At 37.7% G+C, this 23,198-nt stretch overlaps 1 protein-coding gene across 2 annotated transcripts; it reads right to left on the minus strand.

The window, feature by feature from the left end:
• Nucleotides 1-1,290: 1,290 nt before the first annotated feature.
• On the minus strand, nucleotides 1,291-12,025 carry LOC122666299 (mitochondrial carrier protein MTM1-like). Of its 2 annotated transcripts, XM_043862489.1 has the most exons (11): nucleotides 11,739-12,024; nucleotides 11,046-11,135; nucleotides 9,764-9,892; nucleotides 7,692-7,751; nucleotides 7,432-7,602; nucleotides 6,733-6,835; nucleotides 5,253-5,344; nucleotides 4,989-5,138; nucleotides 2,641-2,699; nucleotides 1,394-1,579; nucleotides 1,291-1,340 (listed from the first exon to the last, which is right to left on the minus strand). In XM_043862489.1, the coding sequence occupies exons 1-10, from the start codon at nucleotides 11,982-11,984 to the stop codon at nucleotides 1,447-1,449; spliced, it is 1,233 nt and encodes a 410-aa protein (XP_043718424.1). In that variant the 5' UTR covers nucleotides 11,985-12,024; the 3' UTR covers nucleotides 1,291-1,340; nucleotides 1,394-1,446. The 2 variants fall into 2 exon arrangements, with proteins under 2 accessions (XP_043718424.1, XP_043718425.1); XM_043862490.1 differs by lacking the exon at nucleotides 4,989-5,138 and having other exon boundaries at nucleotides 11,739-12,025.
• Nucleotides 12,026-23,198: the final 11,173 nt, after the last annotated feature.

Consider the following 23,198-nt stretch of genomic DNA (forward strand, 5'->3'; position numbering starts at 1 on the left):
TGCAACTATATTCTATAGCTTGGATGGTATTGCTGTAATTTTATGAAACTTTAAATTCAAATTTGACCTCAAGATTCAACTAGATTCTCACCATGTTGGAGATGTATTTCCGGGGTATGCTTTTGGAAACTCAAGATTCATCCTCAGTTGAAATTATTATTTTTTTTTTAATTTTTGAAAAGCTTTAAATGGTGGTAATGTTGATGTTGGGGACAAGTTGAAAATTTTTCTCCCTTTGAACCCTGTTTGTTCTCCATGTAAAGGTAATTAAACTGTTTGGCATACGTTTCTGACTTGTCCTGTTTCTAAACGTGTTTGGTTTGCTGGCCATAAGGCCTACGTACAGAGCACCTCCGATGCTCTCTCCTTGAGTTTGATTCTCGTTCCTTGGTGGTCATTTTGCCACCCATGTGTGATGTGTCTGCCATAGTGAGCGGGACAAAGCAACCTTTTTCCTTTATTATATGTGAATATTTAGAAACAAATGTGTGTTTAATTATCCAATTTTCTTCCTTGTTAGTCATTCAAATCATCAATAGATAGATTGTTGATCTAAACTATCTTGTCCTTCCTCATAATGTGTGGAAGAAGCCCTATGTAAGACACTAATTCAACACGTAAGCCATATGAAGCCCTATCTGAGGATTAACCTGTATTGATCTGTGAAGGCCGTATTTATCCTTGTACTTCTATTGCAGGATGACTACAATTCTCCATCACATAAACCAACTACACACGAACCGATTACACTGCACATCACAAACCAAATCACAACACAAAACCCCCCTCCCCCCCACCTTTTAAAAAAATTGTATCGGCAATTACCCAATATATTTATTTGTTCTCAATCATTTCAGTAAATAACTTTGATTCTTACAAGAAGATTTAAGTAGCTTCAATAATCTATGTAAGATTAGCAAGAAACCAAACAATTTTCCTTCTAAAGTTCAGAACTTTGGGTCCCGAGTTGAATACGAATGTCAGAGCAATGAAGATCATATAGCTGCTCACCTACAACTTCAATCCCAGTCCGCTTTCAGAATTCCTCTCAGGAAAACCAAACTTTGCTCCAACTTGCATTGTACGCTAGTCTCCTGTTTTGCCGGCTTTAATCCAAAAGCCACTCAAAGCAGTAATATCATAAAACCTCAATCCAGGTTTGTTCACCCTATCCAGCAAACTTTGCTTGCCTTTTCTATAACCACTAATAACATCTATTCAGTGTCAAAATTGGATATACAGAAAACCATCTCCAACAAGGTACCCCTGAAGCATGGTTCCACCATGGTGTCGAGCCGAGTCATTTCCATAGAAGGTCACAGTAGTTTATTGTATCCTTTTTTTTTGTTTTTTGGGGTAGTAGTAGTTTATTGTATCCCGTCACTGCTGCCTTGAGCCGCAGGTATGTGCAAATATTGGAATCCTTAGTATATCAAACTGTGTTTATTATGATGTTGCAGTTCTCTGGTGCAGAAAGTATTTCACAACTTCATAGAAGGAAACAACAATTCCAACTGATGGACCAGCACGACCAACACGCGGACCAATGCCTGTAAAAAGCCCTTTCATACCTCCATCCCTGTTCCAGCCAAAAGTACTAATAATTTTAGTAAGGAGTTTGGGCATTATTGCAGTGGCCCACCAGTCATTCATCACTAAAAAGATGTATTTTAAGTTTTTTTTTAAAAAAAAAACATTATTCCCCAAGGCTCTCTTAAGAGGAACTTTGAAGCACTTGGTTAAAGCCAACAGCAAAAGTTGATCCATGCATAAAATGATGATTGGTTCCAACAGAAAAAAACCAGAGACAATTGTAAAACACACAATTAAACTTATAAATTAATACGCTGAAATTAGCATTTGGGTGGGGGGGGGGGGGTTGGAGAGGGTAGAGGGAAAACCAGAGACAATTGTAAACATATCAAAGTTAACTAACCACTACAGTCCTTTTCCCCCATTTTCATTATTGTCTACAATTTGTTACCAAAAAAAAAAATTATTGTCTACGATTTTACAAGTCATATGCAACACACACTTAATTTGATGAATGAAATCCATTGGGAAAGGGGGAATGACCCCATTACTATGATGTGGTAATAAGACACTATTTCAATAAATTTCATTCATCAACAAAATTATTGTAATTTTCTGTAATTGTTTTAGCTATTTTCTGCAGCTAATCCATACAGAAGTATACAGCCCCCCAACCGATTTCAAATTTGTTCACCTATTTCGAAGTTCAAACACTAATTCAGTGCCAAAGAATTAATCTTATTCATCAACCCATTCAAAACCGGATAACCAATTTAGATCTTTTGCATTAAAATTTCATTCAAACCCTAAATTAACCAACATTCAATTAGCTTCTGTCCTCACCTAGAATCCATTTATCCAATTGACTAAACCATTCAAAACCCTAATGTTCTCAATTCCAAGTCTTGAAATAGCGATTTGCTATAGAAGTCCAAATTGACTTACAAGAACATCCACTAAAACTCAACAACCCTGTTAAATTTTTAAATGAAACCAACCTTACACCCTCTGGCCTCTAAATATGCATCATTCAACGTGTATGGAAATCCTCCAACCAGCTGCCTTTTTTGGAAAAAGAAAGAGCAGGAAAAAGCAGAAGGGCCATACCTCCAGATCTCCATTAGCGTTGTCTTTGTTGTCATTTTTAATGCCCTCGTTGGATCCTTCTGAAATCAGCAACATCAATTTCACTAATCAGTAATTTAGTAAAGAATAATTCATTAACTGTATATCAAGAAAATTGATCCACTAAGCTTCTGTAGAAAACAAATTTGCAATAAAACTTCTTTTTATATTTCTATTTTAATTTTGGTTGCTGTGTCAGTCTGTGCTTGCAATGACACAATAGCACAGAACATCCTGTATGGTTTTTCCCCCCACTCTTTAGTAAAGAATAATTCATTAACTGTATATCAAGAAAATTGATCCACTAAGCTTCTGTAGAAAACAAATTTGCAATAAAACTTCTTTTTATATTTTTATTTTATTTTTGGTTGCATGTATCAGTCTGTGCTTGCAATGACACAATAGTACAGAACATCCTGTATGGTTTTTTCCCCCACTCTCATGCAGCAAATTTCAGCCAATAGATCCTGCCACAGTGTCACATGGCAATAGAAGCAAGCCTTCTGTTCTGGATTTTTTTCCCCGGCTCCGTTTGTTTCTGAGTAAAAATTTACCTGGAAAATTTTACTTGGGAAATTTTAGAAAAGTTTTTCAATGTTTGTTTCCATTGAAAAACAACAACAACAAAAAACTTAGCCTCATCCCAACTTAATGGGGTCAGTTACATGGATCCAAAAAAAACAAGGTAGAGGAAACTGAGGTATAAAAAAAGAAAAATGGAGAATGAGAAAATGACAAATGGAAGATGGGAAATAAAAAGAAAAATGAAAGTAAGAGGAAAGAGGCACAGCCCAGTGTTTGTTTCCATTGACAAACAAACACTGGAAAACTTTTCAACTTGTAAAATTACGAAAATTTTACGCTAAAACAAACACAGTGACAATTGAAACTTTGAAATCTAAAAGCTGGTAATTTTGGGGTTAGTATAAAAGAAATCAGAACACAGTGAAACTTGAGGATTTCGAACTTGGTAAATCTGAGATGGGATCAGGGGGAAAAGGTTTGGATCTCCTGTGTTGTGTCAGGATGTATTGGTTGGTTCAGTGAAAGGTATCAGTTGATCCTAATAATTCAATCATAGGTTTAATTGGATGGGAAGCTTTGAAACGTAAACCAATCGAAACTCCAGAAGGTCATCTACCTAATTAGTGTTGCAAATGAAACCTGTTAAAATTGTATCGTTATGGATGTATTGGGTTACTGGCGGTAGTTTGTGGACCTGTTATTTAGTTGGTTTATTTCCTTCGTTTATTTCCTATTGTAACTAGGATAGCTTCCTATTATAGAGTTCAATTGTAAATAGGATAGCGAGGTTATTATATATAGACAATGGGTGAGGTCAGGAGACACTGATTCTGTTTACTCTTTACAGAATTTCTCTTCTTCTTCTATCGATTTCTTCTCTTCTCATTCTGCTTCTTTGCTTGCTGGTTTGCTGGTTTATTAATGTTGATACAGTTAAAAAAAAACCCATTTACCCATCTTACCCACATTAACTGAACCTCATTTGGAGTGTAAGCGTAAGATGTTTCCTACCCTCCTTACCCTTTTACCCGTCTAATAATATTAGATTAAAAAATATTTATATTATGTATTTATGTGTACCATACATAATACCTGTATTATACAAATGTTTTATTTAGTTCAGCCAGCATAGTTTTAGGCCCAGCCAAAGGCCAACCCACCCTAGGCCTAGGGATGTAACGGATCGGATTCGGATCGGATACGGATCGGATGTGATCGAATCGGATACCTCTAAACGGATTCGATGCGGATCGATTCGGATTTTTGACCATCCGTTACATCTCGCCTTGTGTAACCGGACCTTCCTCCCTAGTGGATACAATTCCTCTCAATCCATATCTCTTAGATCATGATTCTCTTTTCATCATATTCTAGAACCTATTGAATCTTAAAAATCGCAACATCATTATTTATTTAATTTTTATTATTAAGTATTCGATTTTTGGACGATTTTAATCGAGTATTCGGATTATTTCCGGATATCTCTAAACAATACGGATGCCCCTAAACGGACACGGATGCAGATTCGATTCGTTTCGTTATCCATTTACATCCCTACCTAGGCCCATAGCCATTAGCTAAACTAAACACAAAACAGTGGGCTACACAAGTGGTTAATAGGTTTTTTTTTTTTTTTTTTTTTACCCAGGAGGTTAAGGCCAATATCTGACCCTACTCTAACCCTGTATCCAATGAATTATCCAGATTGGTCATGTGATCTCTTCCAAGTGGCTGACGGACAGACCCATTGTTAGTAGTTAACAAGAAACCAGATAAACTTATCAAATTGGGCTTTGAGAAAAGACCTCTATTTGCCTTCGGGTTTTCGCAACATCTAGAGGACATGTAGCAGCAGCAGCAAGGCTACCAGCAGCAAAACCTGCAGCAAAATTTGCCCCGAGGATACTTGCTGCATTGGCTTCTTCACCCACCAGACCAAGAAGGGTTCTCCTAATCTGTAAATAATAATAAATAAATAAATAAATAACATCAAATGGAATAAATATAAAATAAAATCATGAGAAATGATAACTACATCCATGGAACTGCTTTTAAGAATGAAATCTCACTGGCTCTAATGTTGACCAGCAAATTGCGGAGAAGGGAACATCACGAGCAAGTTGTGCTCCAACTCCAGTCCACAGGATGCGGTAGCTTTGCACTGCTTCCAACAGAAGAGGTCAATCAGAACATGCAATCAAATGTCACCCTTTTTGAACGAAGAGGAGAAGCATTTGGCAAGAAAGGAAGCTCATACAAATAATAACCTGATGAGGCCGTACAATGTAAGACTTCCAATCTATGACTCCTAGTGTGTAAATGTATGCCCGGTTCGTACCCATAAAAACATTTGTATATCCTCATAAAAGTATGTTACAGTCGTAGTCACAAGATTTTTTTACTGTAGAACCCATTGATGAGATACACCAAATGATTACTCCAGATGCCTTAGATAAGCACCACATGATGTCCCTGGTCTCCTCAAAAAGGCTAGCAGTGATTAACTAATCCCAATTGTCCTCTCATTTTACATGCGTAGTGGTTTTCCTACATTACCTAGAAAATTCATGTACACCCAGACTACCCATGTTGACATGATAGGATAAGGGTACGGGCATGAGATGTGTACCTTAGAAGCACCCAAAGTCAGATTCTCTGATATGGCTATGATTTATGAAGAAGAAGATTAAACGGACTTCTTTTGATACAATAACCCCCCCCCCCCCCAACATCAGTCCCAGTTTTTTAAATATTTTAGCAGAGTCCCCACTCCCCCATACCCATACTCAATTTTCTGCACATATCCCTGTATCAAATTTTTTGGGAAGAGGTGTATCGTACTCCTTGACATATACCTGTACTCCCATGTAACATGGTAACTATCTTCAACCTACAAATGATACTTCCTGCTCATGAGAGGGTCTTACAACAAAGTCAAGGACTGCCCAAAATTTGAGGCAGATCCTGGGCTGGTAAGAACCAAAGATCCAGTTGTGCAATCTCGCCATTTCCTTCAATACATTATTCACAGATGAATATTGAAAACCTATCCAATGGATGTTTAATTTATGGTCAGGTTATGTTGACAAGAGAGGACATGTAATTATCAGGCATAGATTATTTTACAATCATGCAAGAGCGTGCAAGGGAGTTACATACGAAGTAGCTGCCTATCGGATGTCGACCAATCCAATTTCTTTTATTAATGCGTGCTTTTTTTATCCTGCTAAAAGACGTTTTAGTATAGTTGTCAGTTGTCACAGCATCTAGGCGACCAAGGCGCGTCGATGCCTTGACAACTATGCATTTTAGTTATTTACTTTAGACATAATCTTGAGTAATACTATACATTTCCGACTTAAATTTAGTGCTCATGTGCTTTATTCATACCTCACAAGAGGTATTAGACTTGTTGATTCTTCACTGGCTATCATAAACAAATTAAATTGCAGAAAACATTTTTGACCAGCATCGTAAACAGATCTGAGTTCTAAGTCAGACAAAGAGGACAGACTGAAGCGCAAATATCAATCCAAAAAGAAAACTTACAGTTTTGGAAGTTATTACTTGAGCCTCTGACAGGTGAGAGGACTCCATGGAGAGTCTTCCACACTCCTGGAGGCTTTGCGCCAATTTTCATCTCTTTGAATGCCTAATATCATAAATAGAATAACAAATTAAGTAGCTCTCTCTCATAAACTGATTTTGGCTGCAAAATAGTATATAATTTAAATAAAGACTGACATTTAGAAGATCAAGTAAGCAAAGAAATAATTATGGAAATACGAAAAACTTATGAATGGTACTTGTGATCCAATGAAATGCAAGAAATCCAATATGAAAATACTCTCTAGAAGAAAGAAAACAACATAGCAAAACATATGGAAGTCCCTCGAAAATAGTTATAATGTGATTCTAATTTCCAGTAAGATAATTGCATCCCAACTAAATTTTTTACTCCTGTACTATTTCACAGACCATTTTAGTCCTTTAGTGTTCCCACTAATAATGTACATACTATTATGGAGCATCAGTCTTGTAAACTGAAGGTCTGTAGTATGATTCAATATTAAAAAAAAAAAATTACATAGTATTAGGAATGATATTGAATGTAAAAGACTTTTCTGCTTGACAAAACACAAGTTCTAGAATATTCAAGTTCTCCATGCCCATTCAGGAATTGTTTATATCTATATGTACAGAAAATTACATTAAAAAATGTCAATACTAAATTACAAAGTGTGATACCTGCATTCGGGTTCTCGCAAGTTCAATAGGATAGCAAGAAATGCAAGCTAATGAACGAGCTGCTGAGCCAGCAATTAAAGGGACATACGGTATCAAGTTTGGAGCATTCTGGGATGTAAATTCTTCAATCCAGTTGCGGAAAAGGTCGTAGCAAGGTAAGTATATCCCCACCTGCTCAAATATTTTAAAAAAGATTGATCATAAGAAGAAGAAGAAGAAAACTACCAGAAAACAAGTAACAAATGCAACAAAGAACTTACAGTTGGTATTGCCAATGCTAAACCTGCATTTGTGCCTCTCCACAGCCTTGTAAATCCCTCCTGCATAAATCCTCTCAAGTTAAGCATCTGACAACCATTAAAGAAATGTGTGATAGAGACAAAGATGGGGAATTCCATAGATCATGAATCCTGCATTATAAAATTTTCTTTTTTTATTAACTGCTATATTGGTCTGTGCAGCATATTCTTACAAAATTTTCTATAATGGACTTTAATTTATGCTAGTAATTACCATCTTAACCCCATGCCAAGGTCGGTAAATGCCAGCCCAGCAGAATCAAGGGGTTGAACTGGGTCAAATCAAGTACAAGATGAATCTAGGTGCCTTTCCACTAATGCATTGTAATGCAACATTAGGACCTGTTTTGATAGTACTTGGTTATGGCTTTTGTTTTAAGTATTTTTCTTTGTAATGGACCCAACTATAAGGCCCAAATTTTAGGTCTTTCTTTTTTGGATAGGTAGGCCCCAAGGAGAGTTGAACTCATGACCTCTTAACTGTTAGGTGTTGGTCTTTTCCAACTGAGCTAATCCCTTGGGGTTCAAGTTTTAGGTCCATAAGAGGTACATGAATTTAGCCTTTTAATTAAGTAGTTAGTATGTTGTCAGGCCCTCTTTAAAATGAAGTATTGGGTTCCAAGTAAATTATCACAGGTTAGATATATTAGAAGTTTTTATTTTTTTTTGGTCTTATTGATTTGGAAAGTAAGAGTCCAATGCAATCCCGGGTTCCAAAACCTAGGATTAGATCGCTATGGGTCCACAAATAACGTGAATTGAACGAGTAATGGCAGTTTCATAGATATTCAGAAAGGTGCAATACCCTTTTGATAGAGACAAACCGAACTTGGAAGTAAGAGTAATTGAAGTTAAAGAGAAGGAGAAAACTAGAATTTAATTTCAGATTGGGGATAAAACAGAAAAACTTTTGGAACTAAGGACAATACTGTAATGTTAACACTTTTTTGGGAATCTCAGAATAGTTTGGGGGTAAAACAAAGACAAACTTTACTAGAAGGGCTTTTCTGAGAGATTAAATCTCAGCAGTAAAATGAAATATAAGATAATTTCAGATAAGGGGCTTTTAACTAACAGTTAAAGAAGCAATCCTTAGTTATAAATAACTAGAATAAATCACCCCCTACCTCCCAATCTGAAGAGTCCAGCGGTAACCCAACTTCGTTTCAGGTTTGATAACACAGTCAATATTAGACCGACCATCCGAGTGAGATTTTAGAGTAAATAATCAGGATATTGGTCTGGTCTGGTCTGATTTGGTTTTATCAGACATTGATTTACTCATGTAGATCCTGATTTTCTCTGATATTTAACCTGATTCTGTTTCTTCATTATTCAATTAAGTTCTTTTGTTATTACTGATGCATGTATCACCCTAGGCCTGTTAGCAGCTTAACTGACCTAATTTTAATTTGGAGATTAGGGTTTCAGTTGTTGCATCATCCCCCTTCAGATGAGACCTAAAAACCCTAACATCATAGGCTCATAGCCAATAGCAAGTGGCATCAGAGGTAACACCAAATAACTTGTAAGATCTGCTCAGAATTTTTTTCTTTGGGGGGGGGTGTTTATGAATTAAAAGTTATGTTTTTATTCCCCATTTTCATTTTCAGTAACCTCCCTTCAGTAATGAGCAAGTTACTCATATATAGATGTTGAACATCAGTACAAGATATTTAATTTGTTGTCCAATGGTTTATCTCTACTAGTCTAACCATCTAAAATTTTTCACTCCAACTATTAAATTATTAAAGATTCAACTGGACACCAGACAAGGTTTCACTCTCTTCCGTTCATAATTATTTGTCCTTGCACCAGTCGAGGGAATCTAGGCCAAACTGCTCATATGCGTTCGTAGACAATATAAAACAGTGAGAGAGTCTTTTCTGCCTTTTCCTGTTATGCTGTTTGGCCAAGTCTTGATTAATAACAACAATAAGTATAAATTCATTTTATGGTGAACAGAAGGCCTACAAACACCTTTGGATATCTCAGCTTTCTTATAGATAGTGTAATTTTCTATCGCACCATACCTGTCGTATGATCTTGTTGAAGACATCCAGCGTTCCTTTGTATTGAAAACAATCAGGAGGACAAACTGCTTCAGGACCAACCATTCCACCACGATTGCAATATGGAGAACATCTCAGATCTGAAAATAACTGTTGCAACATATTCCAAAGCCAAAATTATTAAAACCAGTGAAAACTAAAAGAGATAATGGCACTAGGTTCCAAGAGATGATGAATCTCCTTAATACAAATAGAAAATAAAACAAACATCAATTTATATTATTCATTGACAAGAAAGCGCAGATATTAGAGTTTGTCAATTGGTTTTAGGTAAGTTCAGTTTAAGATATGGTCAAACAGAGACAGTAAAAAAGACACAGAACTTAAAAGGTTCGATACAGTAAAAAGAAGTATAACAACAATTATAATAAAGATGTACTGTGCCAGATCAATGGAGGGAATCCTAAACCCCACAGATGTTCCAAACTACAATCCTCATTTAAGTCTGGCTTTATTCTCAGGCCAAATAATTTTTCTCCCCACTTTGTGCACACCACAAGAACAGATTTCCCTAGTACATCTATCCTCAATCACTCCCAGGTACACCACTGAAATAATTCTATAACTTAGTACCAAAAAAATATATAATTTTATAACTCAGAAAACACCTTCAACATTTACATATTATACATCTTCCTAATCCTCGTGCCCTTCTTCCAGATTTTTAGTTGAAAGGAAGCATCACTTGTCAACTCCAAGAATAAAGGATATTAAGCACCCATTGACAATATTACTCCCTCAGCATCAGTAGCAGATCAATAGCATCGAAATTATCAATAGAATGACAAATCAAGGATCAGGAAAAGGTAAAACCTATTTCCATCACTAACAAGTGGTATCCATGTACTTCACCACATGGATACATTATTCAAACATAGGATGTAATAAGAGCTAGTAATAGTACACGTTAACAGACCATTAACATGAATCTCTATGAATAATGATCAGCACAATTATTTTTAAAAGGTTAATGGTTAGAATTTGCTATCATTAGCACAGTATTAGTTAATAAATTAGTGTCAAATCAAAAGTGTATTAATAAAACAAATATTAAGTCAAGAGTGGGAAAAAAAGCCCCCATCACAGCTTTAAAAGAATGAAGTTAATGACACAATGTTCTTCCAAATCTCTTTCATGGCAAGTAAGCAAGATATTAGATATAATCACTCAAAAGAAATGAAATTCTGACTTCATCAAATATAGCTTCTTCCCAAGGAGATTAAAAACAAAATTGAACATATACCGTATTTGGTCCAAGAGAGGCCATACGGCCACTAACATGGTGCCTTGTACGCGAATAAGGAACTCCAGCAGCCTGTGCTTGCAACCTTGTCTGCGAATAGGTAAAGCATTAAAAACAGATGCGATGCGGGAGTATAAGTTTACGACACCCTTTATGAATGATTAAAAGCTCTAAAAAGAACACAGTGCTCTTTTTTTTTTTTTTGGGTGTGTGTGTGAGTGGGGGCGGGGGGAGAGGAATCTTCACAGAAGCATCAAGTTTCCCATCAAGGGAATTAAGCAAATCAACAACCACCAAGTCTGAGAACAAAATACTGAATACCAAAAACCAACACTTAATAGATATAAAGATAAAGATAAATTCTTTTCGGGAAGAATCACATATCAAGCATCAAGATTTATATATAAAATTTAAAAATAGTACAAATGGAAACTTAATTCTAATCCATTCCCTACAGAAAATAAAAAAGCAACGAAATACGGACCACAATTTAACATCATCATTGATAAGAACCAAAGGGAATTCACCGTATAAAATGCCACGGACGACAAAAAAAGGAAAATACTGGTTTTCTAAAGAGAAAATGAAAAAAAAATTCACAGAAAATAAGATATTGCATATCAAGAGAACCTGGGATAAGAAAATATAGCTACTTAAAATCTCAATAGGTGGAAAATAACAAAACCAAGTTACCTTTGCGACATCAAGGGGATTAACGAGGATCGCGGATAGAACGGCGGCACCAGCAGCGGAGACAGCCCGTTCTCCGAAACTCAAATTGGTATCGGATAGGGTGTTAGAGCCGTGGGGTTCAGGAGGAGAAGCTTCCCCCCCTTCTGTGAACATGGCTTCCGACATGGAAGAAACGTTACCGTCGAAATCGACTCTCGACGCTGCGGCACTAATCCATGATGGGAGAGTATGCCTTGAGCCCACCATTCCTTTTGGATCCCCTCACTTCAATCCAAAACTTGAACCTCAAATAATTGAAGCAGCGGAAAAGGAAACGAAAAAGGCCAAAAAAAAAAAAACTTAAAAATGATGGATCGAATGGAAGGTAAAGAACGGCGACTTAGTTCTCCACAGGGACAAGAAAGAAAGAATTATAAAAAGAGAACAACAAACGAAATCCAATAAGACTTGTGTGAATAAAAGAATAAAAATAATCCGAGAAAGTGGGAATCACCCCACTGAAATATAGGAATGGCTGAAGAGGCGAGCTTGATTCCTTACTTGGAATCACGAAAGGGAATAACACAAAGCAAGAGGGATTTTGATTAATGGCTTCCAACGAAAGAGATCCCTCAGCGATTTTGTGTTGAGATAAAGGGAGGAGGAGTGAGAGACATATTCATCTATAGAGACTAGAGAGAGAGGAGTTCCTGAAATGAATAATCAAGAGAGAGAGAGAGAGAGAGAGAGAGAGAGAGAAAGTAAGTTTCTAGGGTTTTCTACTGTGCTGATGGGCATGGAGATTGGAGAGTGGAGGAGAAGGCTGACTCGTGTTATAGAATTTAGAGCGCCAAACAATGAAGGGTCCTTTCTCAACTGATCTTCTAATTCTAACCAGAACGACAGACCCAGAGAGATTCCGATACCGGAAAACAAGTCCTTACTCTAAATTTTGGGATTTGGATTTCTGGTGCAAGGTTCGGACTTCGGACTCGTTCCATATCCAACTGGGTTGGTTGGGTAGTCCGCTCCTTCTAGTGCCCAAGGCGTCATGGTAATCAAGTAATCAACTAATGATATAACGGCGGTGAAGGTAAAGTGGTAAACAACTAAATAAAACCGTCACTTGAATAACGTCGGCATCGCCGTCGCCGTCCCCGTAGAAAATTGGATCCAAACAAGATTGGTCGTTTATGTGTTCGAAAAGCTAATTCCGACGGTGAGGAGGAGTAAGACATTTCGATTCCACACACAAGGGTAACCAACGACTGCCACATGTGAAGCTACAAAGACGTGAGGTTGCAGAATTTCTCGTGACAGCAGCTCATGTGGCTACAAGGGAGAATGCCACGTGTTTTTGTTTACATTTTTTCTCCTTTTTATACATCCAGAGTTTGAAAAATGGGATCCGATCGCCCAACTCCAGGCGATCACACATGGGGCGGATCCTTTTCTAGGATAAGACTGAGTTGTTGTTGTTGTTGATCAATTCATATCAGATTTGATCAAGACTAACACATCTTGATCCAGATTCATATTTTTTAATCTCACATAATGAGATGTAAGCCCACTTTGACTCTCTCTCTCTCTCTCTCTCTCATTTTGATCTAAATCGGCCACATGTGAATGATATCATTCTCTATATAACTATTGGTGTAGCGTGTGTGTAAATTCTTCCCCACATTGGTATCGTGAGGAACCCCTTGATCACCTATCAAATTTTAATTCAAAAGAATCAACTATGTCACAAAGTAAGAGCATTAAGGTTGTGTCTTGTTTACCAAAAAAAATCCTATGTTTTTTTTATGAATTCTCGAAATAAATTATAGGCCTATGACGCATTCTGAGGTGATGAAAATAGTGTGGTATTCGTTCTCATTTCCAATTCTTAGGATGGGGTTGAGAATGGACCCAAGAGCTTGTTCTGCGTTCTCATTCTTGCATCTTGCTTCGCTTTGATTGGTGGAGACGAAAGTACCAAAGCAACGTCTTTAGTATTGGTTTTGATATGAAAATGACGATGTTTGCAAGAATTGGAGCGGCAGTTGGTCTCAGCTTCAAATCCAAGACCTCGACCCCAATTTTCTTCTCAAACTCCATTAATCGGAATCTCTAACTCTTTTGAATCTAAGATCGCCTCGAAGTCGAAGTTTAAGGTGGTGCATGCAAGAGCTGAACTAGATGGTTGATCTTATTCATCATCTCCTGTTAGCATTATTAGACGACAAAGTTTTCCTCCACCCATAGAAGATGGTTCACCCGTCCATCCTAGGGTTTACAAACTCATCCTAGAATTGTACTAAGTTTTAAAAATACCTCCCGATGCCTTCTTCCACCTATCCCACATCCGCAGCGAATAGACTCCCATTCACTGCGGGTGGAGGGAAACTCAGATAATGGAGAACCTGCAGTTGGTGGTGGTTATCATTCAATTGCCTTCTACTGAATAAAAAAAACAAAACTGTTGCTGTGGGAGATTCCAGTTTTCTTCCACCTTTCCCAGTTCTTGAAAGCCTACTTCAAAAGCCTAGGAAGGAGTTCTTCTAATCAAAGGTTTCCTTTTGATGGGCCATGTGGCCAAGGGATCGTGCGGGTGGGATTAGGAAGATAGATTATGTTATTTTGTGAGGGAAATATAGCATCATCACCACAATGAGCAGTGGGTTGAAATTCATTATAAAGTTCTCTTTGATCTTTATAGTCATCTGAATATAACAGGGTGTAAATTACAAACGACCAACAACTTTTTCCCATCCCATGAGGTGTTTAATGAAATACTTGAGTATTCTATAATCAAGAAAGCATTTTAGTGAAGCCATATATACAAACAATATTTTCATTCTCACTAAAAAAAATAAAAATACATTATGGATTATAAGAATGAGAATACGCACATGCTCAGAATGGAAATGTATACCAAACACAACTTAAAAATTCAAAATGTTTTTACAGATGAATTATGAATGTGCCAATATTTGAATTATGAATATGCCAATATTTGGACTACAATTCACAGAAAGAGGTATTTCAAGTTAAATTTGAAATTAGAGACATGGTCAATCCAAACCATCTTGTAGTATCTAGAGGTTAGAATTGCCACATCATCCTTTTTCATGGCCCAACTAGGTGAATGCTGGTCCATTGATTTCCATCTTGAGATGTAGTTCCAAGATATCTGCCCAAAAAAATACTAGAAGCCCATTTTATAACTTGAAAAGAAATTGCAAACTAAGTATTACTTCTCTAACTCCCAAAATCAGCACGAGTGAGCTCAACCATTCTCCCACCCTTACCCTTTTCCTTTTCCTGGCGGCACTAGAGCTTCACCATTTCATATGTTGAATTTTTTTGCCAATCGAGTTTTGAAATCTTGCAGAATTAATTGTTGAGAAGATTTTAAAGGACAATATTTTGAGTTGTCCATAAGAAAGCCTATGGTTCTTACTCTTTATTTTTAAGTTATTTTAACTTTTCTATAAGTTATTTTCAGATTAATTTGTAAACCAATTGTCAAAATAGAGATTCCACATATGATGCACATTAAAAAGTTTTCCTTCATTATGTGGTGAAGGTTCACCACACTATTCTAGGGTTCACAAATTACTAAGGATTTTAGTATATTCCACAAAATACCTTCTCAATACCCTCCTGTGCGCATCTGAAGCCCTGTGATGCATGGATTCCCATTCATTGTGACCTCTAAGGAAAACTCGGTCCAAAAATTTATTATTAAAACGACTGCAACTACAATGCTATAAACTTGAGCAACATCTAAGAATTCGTGTCAGATATATATGGAGGTAAAGATCCCCATGGAGAGGCAGGAGGTCCAACAAACTAGAATCTAACATATCCAAATAGCTTGAAATGGGAGAAGAAAAAGTGGCCTACGATCAAAGAAATGGAAGTTTGACTCTGCTGTAAAGAATTAAGGTTGAGACACAGAAACTGAAACCATGGTAATGAGGGTTCTATCGGGAAGACTTTAGAGTCAAAGAAGAAAACCATCAGATATCCACAACAGCAACTTCAATTGTACCATTTGAACGCTCCAAACCATCAGATATCCACAACAGCAACTTCAACTGCACCATTTGAACGCTCCTGTGCTGATATTTCAACTAATCACAAGAAAAAGCAGCACAATAGATAAAACAACTACAGTGTCAATAAACTACAGTTATTAGCAGTAAACGGTACATCATTGAATTTTATGTACCCTCTGTTTCCTCTTACATTTTCAGTGTTCTACATCACTGTGAATCACATTAGACCAAAAAGGGAGGATAACCCCGGTTGGGACAGAGTCTGATCTTGTATGATTATTGTCGCCTATCAAAAATGAAGAAATAAAAGAAAAATGGTTCTCATGATCAAATATCAAGATTGAACCCAAGAATACCATAAGAGGAGGTTCTATTAAACTGAAAACAGAAAAGCTTTCATTGTTTTCCCTTGCTATCTGAATCTGCTTCCGGTTGGTTTGGCTCAGCAATTGAAAACTTCTTCACTTTCTGCAGGCAAAAGGAATTCGTAAAGAAAAAGTTTAGAAAATTAGGCAGGAGGAAAAAATAAATAAATAAAGAAGACTTAAAAGGAGACCACCTTCAACCAGTTAAAAAAATCCTGATATTCATTGGCTGACAGTTGGATAAAAGAAATCTATGCTATTGTGTCAGTTGGAGGTCTATGGGTGTCCATAGACCTCACTACCGTGGGATGCAGGATCCTAAATGTGCTCATTGGGATGTTGCTTGTCGTATTCTGAGGTATCTTAAGAGTACTCCTAGCAAAGGTCTTATTTATCGCCGCTATGGCCACACTGATGTTGTAGGGTACTTGTTCCAAGGTGTGTATGGGAGATATACTTAGTATACCTACTATCATGGGTGTCCAAAGAACTCACTATCGTGGGATGGTTGTGGCTTTACACTATTCTTTCATATTGTAGTTGGGATTACTTAGTATACCTACATCCTAAATGTGCTCATTGGGATGTTGCTTGTCGTATTCTGAGGTATCTTAAGAGTACTCCTAGCAAAGGTCTTATTTATCGCCGCTATGGCCACACTGATGTTGTAGGGTACTTGTTCCAAGGTGTGTATGGGAGATATACTTAGTATACCTACTATCATGGGTGTCCAAAGAACTCACTATCGTGGGATGGTTGTGGCTTTACACTATTCTTTCATATTGTAGTTGGGATTACTTAGTATACACCTACAACACTCCTACAAGGTTGGTTCCTAGTCTTATTGTGATTTAAAGTTACTATAAATAAGAGTGGTGGCTGGCGGTAGTCTATTCAGATCCTATAACACAGCTTCTTCCATCCCCTAGGTCTCCCATCTTTCTCCTCTCATCTCTCCTCCTTCTCTGATGTTTGTATTAGGTGGTTTTACTTCAAGTTTAATTACAAGTGACCCTAATACTTGGGGTACTGCTCAATCTCCTGCTCGCTGATCACCTGGAAAGAGGATCTCTTCCCCTTGCTGATGATATTAACGAAGCTCCAGTCTCTCGTGGTTGACCAGTTGACTAGATTACTCATTGATGGTGCAAAGATTTGAATATGGTGGTTGACCAGTTGACTAGAGAAGAGCCTTGGGAAGGGATTGGAGGGATCAACTTTACCCACAGAGGTAGAAGTGGCTAAGGGATTGTTAAGAATTCTTAGTCAAAAAATTGATGAGAAATGGTGGGGAAAAAGAGACCAAGTGGCGGAGGGCCAGTAGGGAGGGAGTAGGAAGAAATCTAAGATGGAGCTGAGAGTTGCAGGGGAGGAAGGGGAATCACACGCACAAACACACTATCACAGAGTAAAACTCAATAAACTTCTATTCAATTCACTTCACTGTCCATTGTTGGGTTACATACAAGTATTTAAAGGGAAAATAAGAAGACTAACTATTCTAACTACAAAACTGAAATAACTTGCAACTTAAACTCAAATTCAAACTCTATCTAATTCTTACGTAGTCAACAAATAAAAGACTGAAATAAATAAACTAATATACTACTTCCAACCCTTTTTGGACCAAAATCCTGGGTTAGACCAGTTCTGTCTGGGTTTGGATCTCCAAAGCCTATCATGCTGATCCAACCAGTTAAGTGATACTGCATCAACAAGAACTCCCTGGTTATGGGCAAACTAGGACTTCTAAACAAAATGTTAAACCCTCATAGCAACCAACATAAAAAAGGGGAGGTGTAGGTGATTACTATTTCCATTATTATGGGCACTAATAATTTGTTTTTAAAGTGGGAGATTTTTCTGATTACTTTTAAGGACCAGGGTATTTTTCCCCAAACATCATAGGTATCTTCCTAATATGACAAATATCTTATATTTGACGTGTGAAAACAAGTATTATTGCTAAGTTGTTCAGAGTTCTAAGCTGTTGGCTATGATATATGGCCCTCTGTAGTTTGGGCCTGAACCAAACCAGCATGTTTGATAAGCATGAGCCTAGGTACAGAGTAACAAGTGCTAGGTAAGCTACGCAAAGCCCTAACATTCCTACTGAGTTTTAGATCAGAAGAATCACAATGAGCTTTGCTTGTTTACAATCCAAAGGTTCCTGCACATGATCTACAAGTTCTGAATCTCTACCATAGTTATCAAGGCGGGAAACTGACCATGGCGTTTTAGAGGGGCAAAATTCAAGGCGACACCGCCATGGCGGCAAGGCCGCCATGGCAGGCGACCAAGGAGCATGGACGCCATGGCGTCGACGCCTTGATAACTATGATCTCTACTGGTTACGCAAACAACAAGAAAGCTCCCTGAAGATGGAGAAAATGTATTTTGTTAACAAAAAAAAATCATAATTCACTATTGAACCCTTCACACTTGTTCTTATTCGATTCCAGCATCAGATCACCCATTACAACATGTAAACAGGACAATTGAAACTTGAAAAGCTTACAAGTGAAGTCCTGGGAAGTGTGGAATGTACGCAACTGTTTAATCAGAAACTGGAAACTGATTCAATGTTAATAACCTTTCATAAGTTGAATTGCAGCAATAATTTCATCCGTCCCAGCAACAACCTTCCAGTTAAAAGAACTTTATTGAACAACAAACACAACAGAGAGCATGAAATGACTTCCTGAAACATAGCAGATAGCACGAAATGACTTCCAGGGACATAACTCTAAATATCCACCACATTTCCTTCCAAGCTTCTAAAAAGACTCAAGCTTTCCAGGAACCTAAAGCTTTCTTGGTCTGAGCTAAAAAATGTCATTTAGTTCTTTAATATACTCAGAAATGAAAACTGAAATGCCAAAGAAATTGAACACCAATCAAAACTCCCATCCAACTACCCTCTCCACTCCCCCAACCCCACCAGGGAAATAGTTGGGATTGACAAGGCATATAATTTGAAGGTTCCAGCTATGCAATTTTACAATTCCCATGTTGGTGAGCTAAACATGGCTCAAAAGCAATCCATCCTGAAAGAGGACACAATAACATTTTAATTCAACAGCTGTGCTAATTTGCACATAGTTCACAAAAGGTAACACTAGAAGGAGCTAAACTGTGCTTGTACTGCCTTGGAAATTTGGTTTCTGTAGCAGCTTGAAGACTCCAAATGGAGAGGAAGTCGTTTCTCTTTGAATCCATTTGACAAGTGATCATCTTTTCTGATTTTTGAAATCATAGGATTTGGTTCCTTGAATCCACATTACTCTAAAATTTTCTTCTGACCACGTGCTCGCATGACAAATTGGTGGTTCCTTCTCTCATACTGCACAGAAAATATTTGCAGTCCATACTTTTTGCAATTAAAACATTGGACTTCCTTTGAAACCTTTTCTTTTCCTTTGTTGTATCTTAAAAAACTATTAAACCGTCTAGTCAATAGCGCTATGTATTTATCACTACCTTCATCCTCAGAATCCTAAGATGCCTCGAGTGCAATACTTTTCTCATTATTTTCTTACCCTTAACCAGTCACCATTTCATGGGTGACAGAGGATCCTACCAATTCTTCTAAGGACAATTTTTTAAGGTCCTTGACTTCTTGCATAGCCGTCAATTTTAGTTCCCACCTATTAGGTAGGGACCTAAGGACCATATGAATAAGATCCACCCTAAAATACAAGGACTTTGATTTATAGGTGACATAATTTTGAGGATCATTTGATATATGAATTTCTGAATCCATACTGGTACCAGCCAAGAATGAATTGATTTTGTAAGGATCAGCTGGGTTATACAGGGTTCTCTGATGCCAAGTTGGATTAGCTTGATCAGAAAAACCAGGCCAATCCAAATCATGATTAAATGATCTATACAAGATCAAGCCCTGCTTTTGTGAAATTGAATCTCAGGTTCCTATTTTTACTTCTTTGCATATAAGATGCCCTTCTTTCTATTAGAAACTTTATCATTGAGGAACTTCAGGAGACAGTTATAGTCCCTTGATCCTGGCCTTTTAGCCTCAAGAGATTCTATCTTAGAGATTACTGTTTCTTGTGTCCATGTAAACTCTCCTTTAACAGAACTATTTGTTCTTCTATTAGGATCAACAACAACAACAACAACAAGAAGGAGATGAACATTATAGTGGAAACACAATCATCTGACTCCATTTCTTCTGATTGGAAAAAAACAAATTTTTGTCTTCGTTGGGGAGGGGGAGGGGGAGGGGGGCGGCTTGTATAAACCCAGCTGATAAACCCAACCAGAGAGCAAGCCTAATTAAACAGAACCCAAAGAACCTCAGGTTTGCAACCACCAACAGAACGAATACAAATTCAAACCACCCAGCATAACGAAAACGCACTCATAAGTCACAACTACCAATGTTTTGTTTTTCACGAGGCCACCCACCCGTGTATTGATAAACAGAACCAAAAATTTTAGATTTTAGCCTCTCAGATCAAGAGACACAAAAATAAGAGGGAAGCACGCAGTCTTAATTTAACAATAACGTAGGAATCTCAAACGTTTTTGTAATTCGAATATAGTGGTTGCCGTAGTGGAAGAGACAAAAACAAACCTTCTTGAGCACGCATTCTCGCAAGGAATTCAAAAGGCGGAGGCATTTCTCCTGATCGAAAGAAGAATCAGTAACACAGTTGAGAAGATCCAGAGCCTCTAGCGCGCAGACGGGTTGAGGTCCAGTTTCTTCCATGGCATCAAGCGCCGTAGAAACTCCAGGAGGTTCTTGTATCAACTAGAAAATGAAATCACAGAACAAGAGCTCAAAACCCTTTTTTCCCAACTCAATTCAGTTGGGTTTTTTTTTTTTTTTTTTGATAAGAACTCAATTCAGTTGGGTCAAACGTTCTTAAACAGATAGGTAATGAAACCGCGGCGCTATTGGTTTCGAACCTTTATTCTTCCTTCCCCATTGTCTCGAAAGTTGTAGAATGGCGACCTGTAACCCTTCGGTTCAGCGCTTCACCAAACTAGTGTGCCTGTGTTACCCATTGTCCGCCCACGGTCTGATTAAACAGGAATTCCGTCCTTTGTCATCTCGGAAAAGGAAAGAAAATCAATACATATAGTGGGAAAAGGTTCTTGAGTCACTGGTGTAGGTACGCTAGCATGTGTATCTCTCTGTCTCGTGTGAAATGATTTGCAATGGAAGTAGTTTTCTATCCAGCAGTGTGGCCTACGCTAGCACTCCCATGTACATATTTTTTTTTTTGTAAAGACTCCCATGTACATACATTGTTATATAAAATATGGGCAAGAGATCTCTAATTGGTCGCATGGTCTCTACACAAGCAATGGGTGAGCACGTTGCATGGCTGGGTAGAAGGGATAGAGACGTCATCTCACGATGTTTTGTGAGAGGGTGTAGAAAACACCACCAAGTAGAGATCTTTTTCCCATAAAGGACAATAGAGGGCATAAGCCCTGCAATTACTAAAGTCGTTATGAAAGATATTTTCATACGTTGGATATTTTAATGTACGTTTGGTTTTTTCTGTTGAGTGTGTCTATTAGAGACACCCCTTGGTTATGTCTATTCATCTAGTATATAAGGATATGAGGTCTTTTGGGTTTTTTTATTCAACTTCTTTGGAAACAATTTTAGTTTTTGTTTTCTTCTCCACCATAGTTTGTCAGTGTCAACGAGTTAGTGGGATGAAATTTTACTGTTACACTAGTGGCAGGAACATTCCTGCTACAAGGCTAGCAGCCAAGGAAATGGGATCTTAAGGGATATTTTAGAAAATACTAAAACCTAGGAGGGTGTCTATGAACCCAAAGGGGAAGTGATTATTCCATTTCCTTGGCTGCTAGCCTTGTAGCAGGAATATTCCTGCTATGGGCGTAGCAGCAAAATTTTTTCCGAATTAGTGAGTATAGCCTTATGGACTCTCTATATGTAACCACGTTCAATTGGCACTGCAACCTATATGATTTGATAGTTGTTATATCTTTGAGGTATAGGTGTATGGTCAACCCAGATTACAGAATTGGGGCATCTAAAAGCTTTAAGGAGAGCATCACTTAGTGTGACTCAACCCTACTATTTATTGTTCGGCTATCACAAGAGGATGTGTATTAATGTGCTTCTTTCTATAAGGAAGTTTTAGATTTGTACTACTTGCCATACTAATCAGATAAGTTTTATACTTATTGCTCGTTATATTATATTTCTAATCTTATACTTTGTACCCATCTTTTATATTCTAACAATCTATAGGTTTTAGATGGTCTCTCACAATACAATTTAAATATATGGCGAATGAGAAAAGAGGTGTGGGGGGGGGGGGAGACGATCATTTTGCACCATGATGTGTCTAGGCGCTAGAGTTACTTGTACTAGAGTTCTTTTTCCCTAAAACAAAAATACATATATAAGGCCTCACTTTTTATTAGGGGGCATCAAAAAGAATCCACACACAAACATTGTGCATTGCGAGCCCAGCACCTAGGGAGTGCCTAATGAGACATCCAATGACACTGGCTGCTAGGTGCACCGGGATATACGCCAGACCCCATACAGGTGCATCCAGCAGTCAAGCGCTGTTGAATGCCTCACTGGGCTCCTCATTGAAAGAAGAGAGATAGAACTAAGGAGTGTTGGCATAGGCTATACTCCCACCCTTTGTTTTAGTGCACCATCATTGGTGTGAAGTTCGGTTTCTTCCCATTGTTGGCATCGTGGGAACCCTCTTCCATAAAATAGTTTCTCTTCCAATTAGTTTATGGTTTTTCTTTTGGTAAACAAAATAAGTTTATGGTCAAAATGTAACATTCTTGGAAAAGGATCTTATCCTGCCGTGGCGGGAGCTGCACCTGTGTAACATCACTAAACGACAAAAAAATGAAGGGTAAGATAGTCATTTTATAGGTGGATCTCACCTCAACCCCACATGTGAAATGACCACCTCCCCCTGTATTCAGGGTGGGTTTTGGTGCGGCACAGTGCAGCTCCCGCCACAGCTGCAGAAGATCCAAGTCCAACATTCTTTGCTTTCTGGCGGAGCAACCCAACAGTTACGCAGTCC

Source organism: Telopea speciosissima, chromosome 6, assembly GCF_018873765.1.
Source record: "Telopea speciosissima isolate NSW1024214 ecotype Mountain lineage chromosome 6, Tspe_v1, whole genome shotgun sequence".
Classification (NCBI taxonomy): Eukaryota; Viridiplantae; Streptophyta; class Magnoliopsida; order Proteales; family Proteaceae; genus Telopea; species Telopea speciosissima.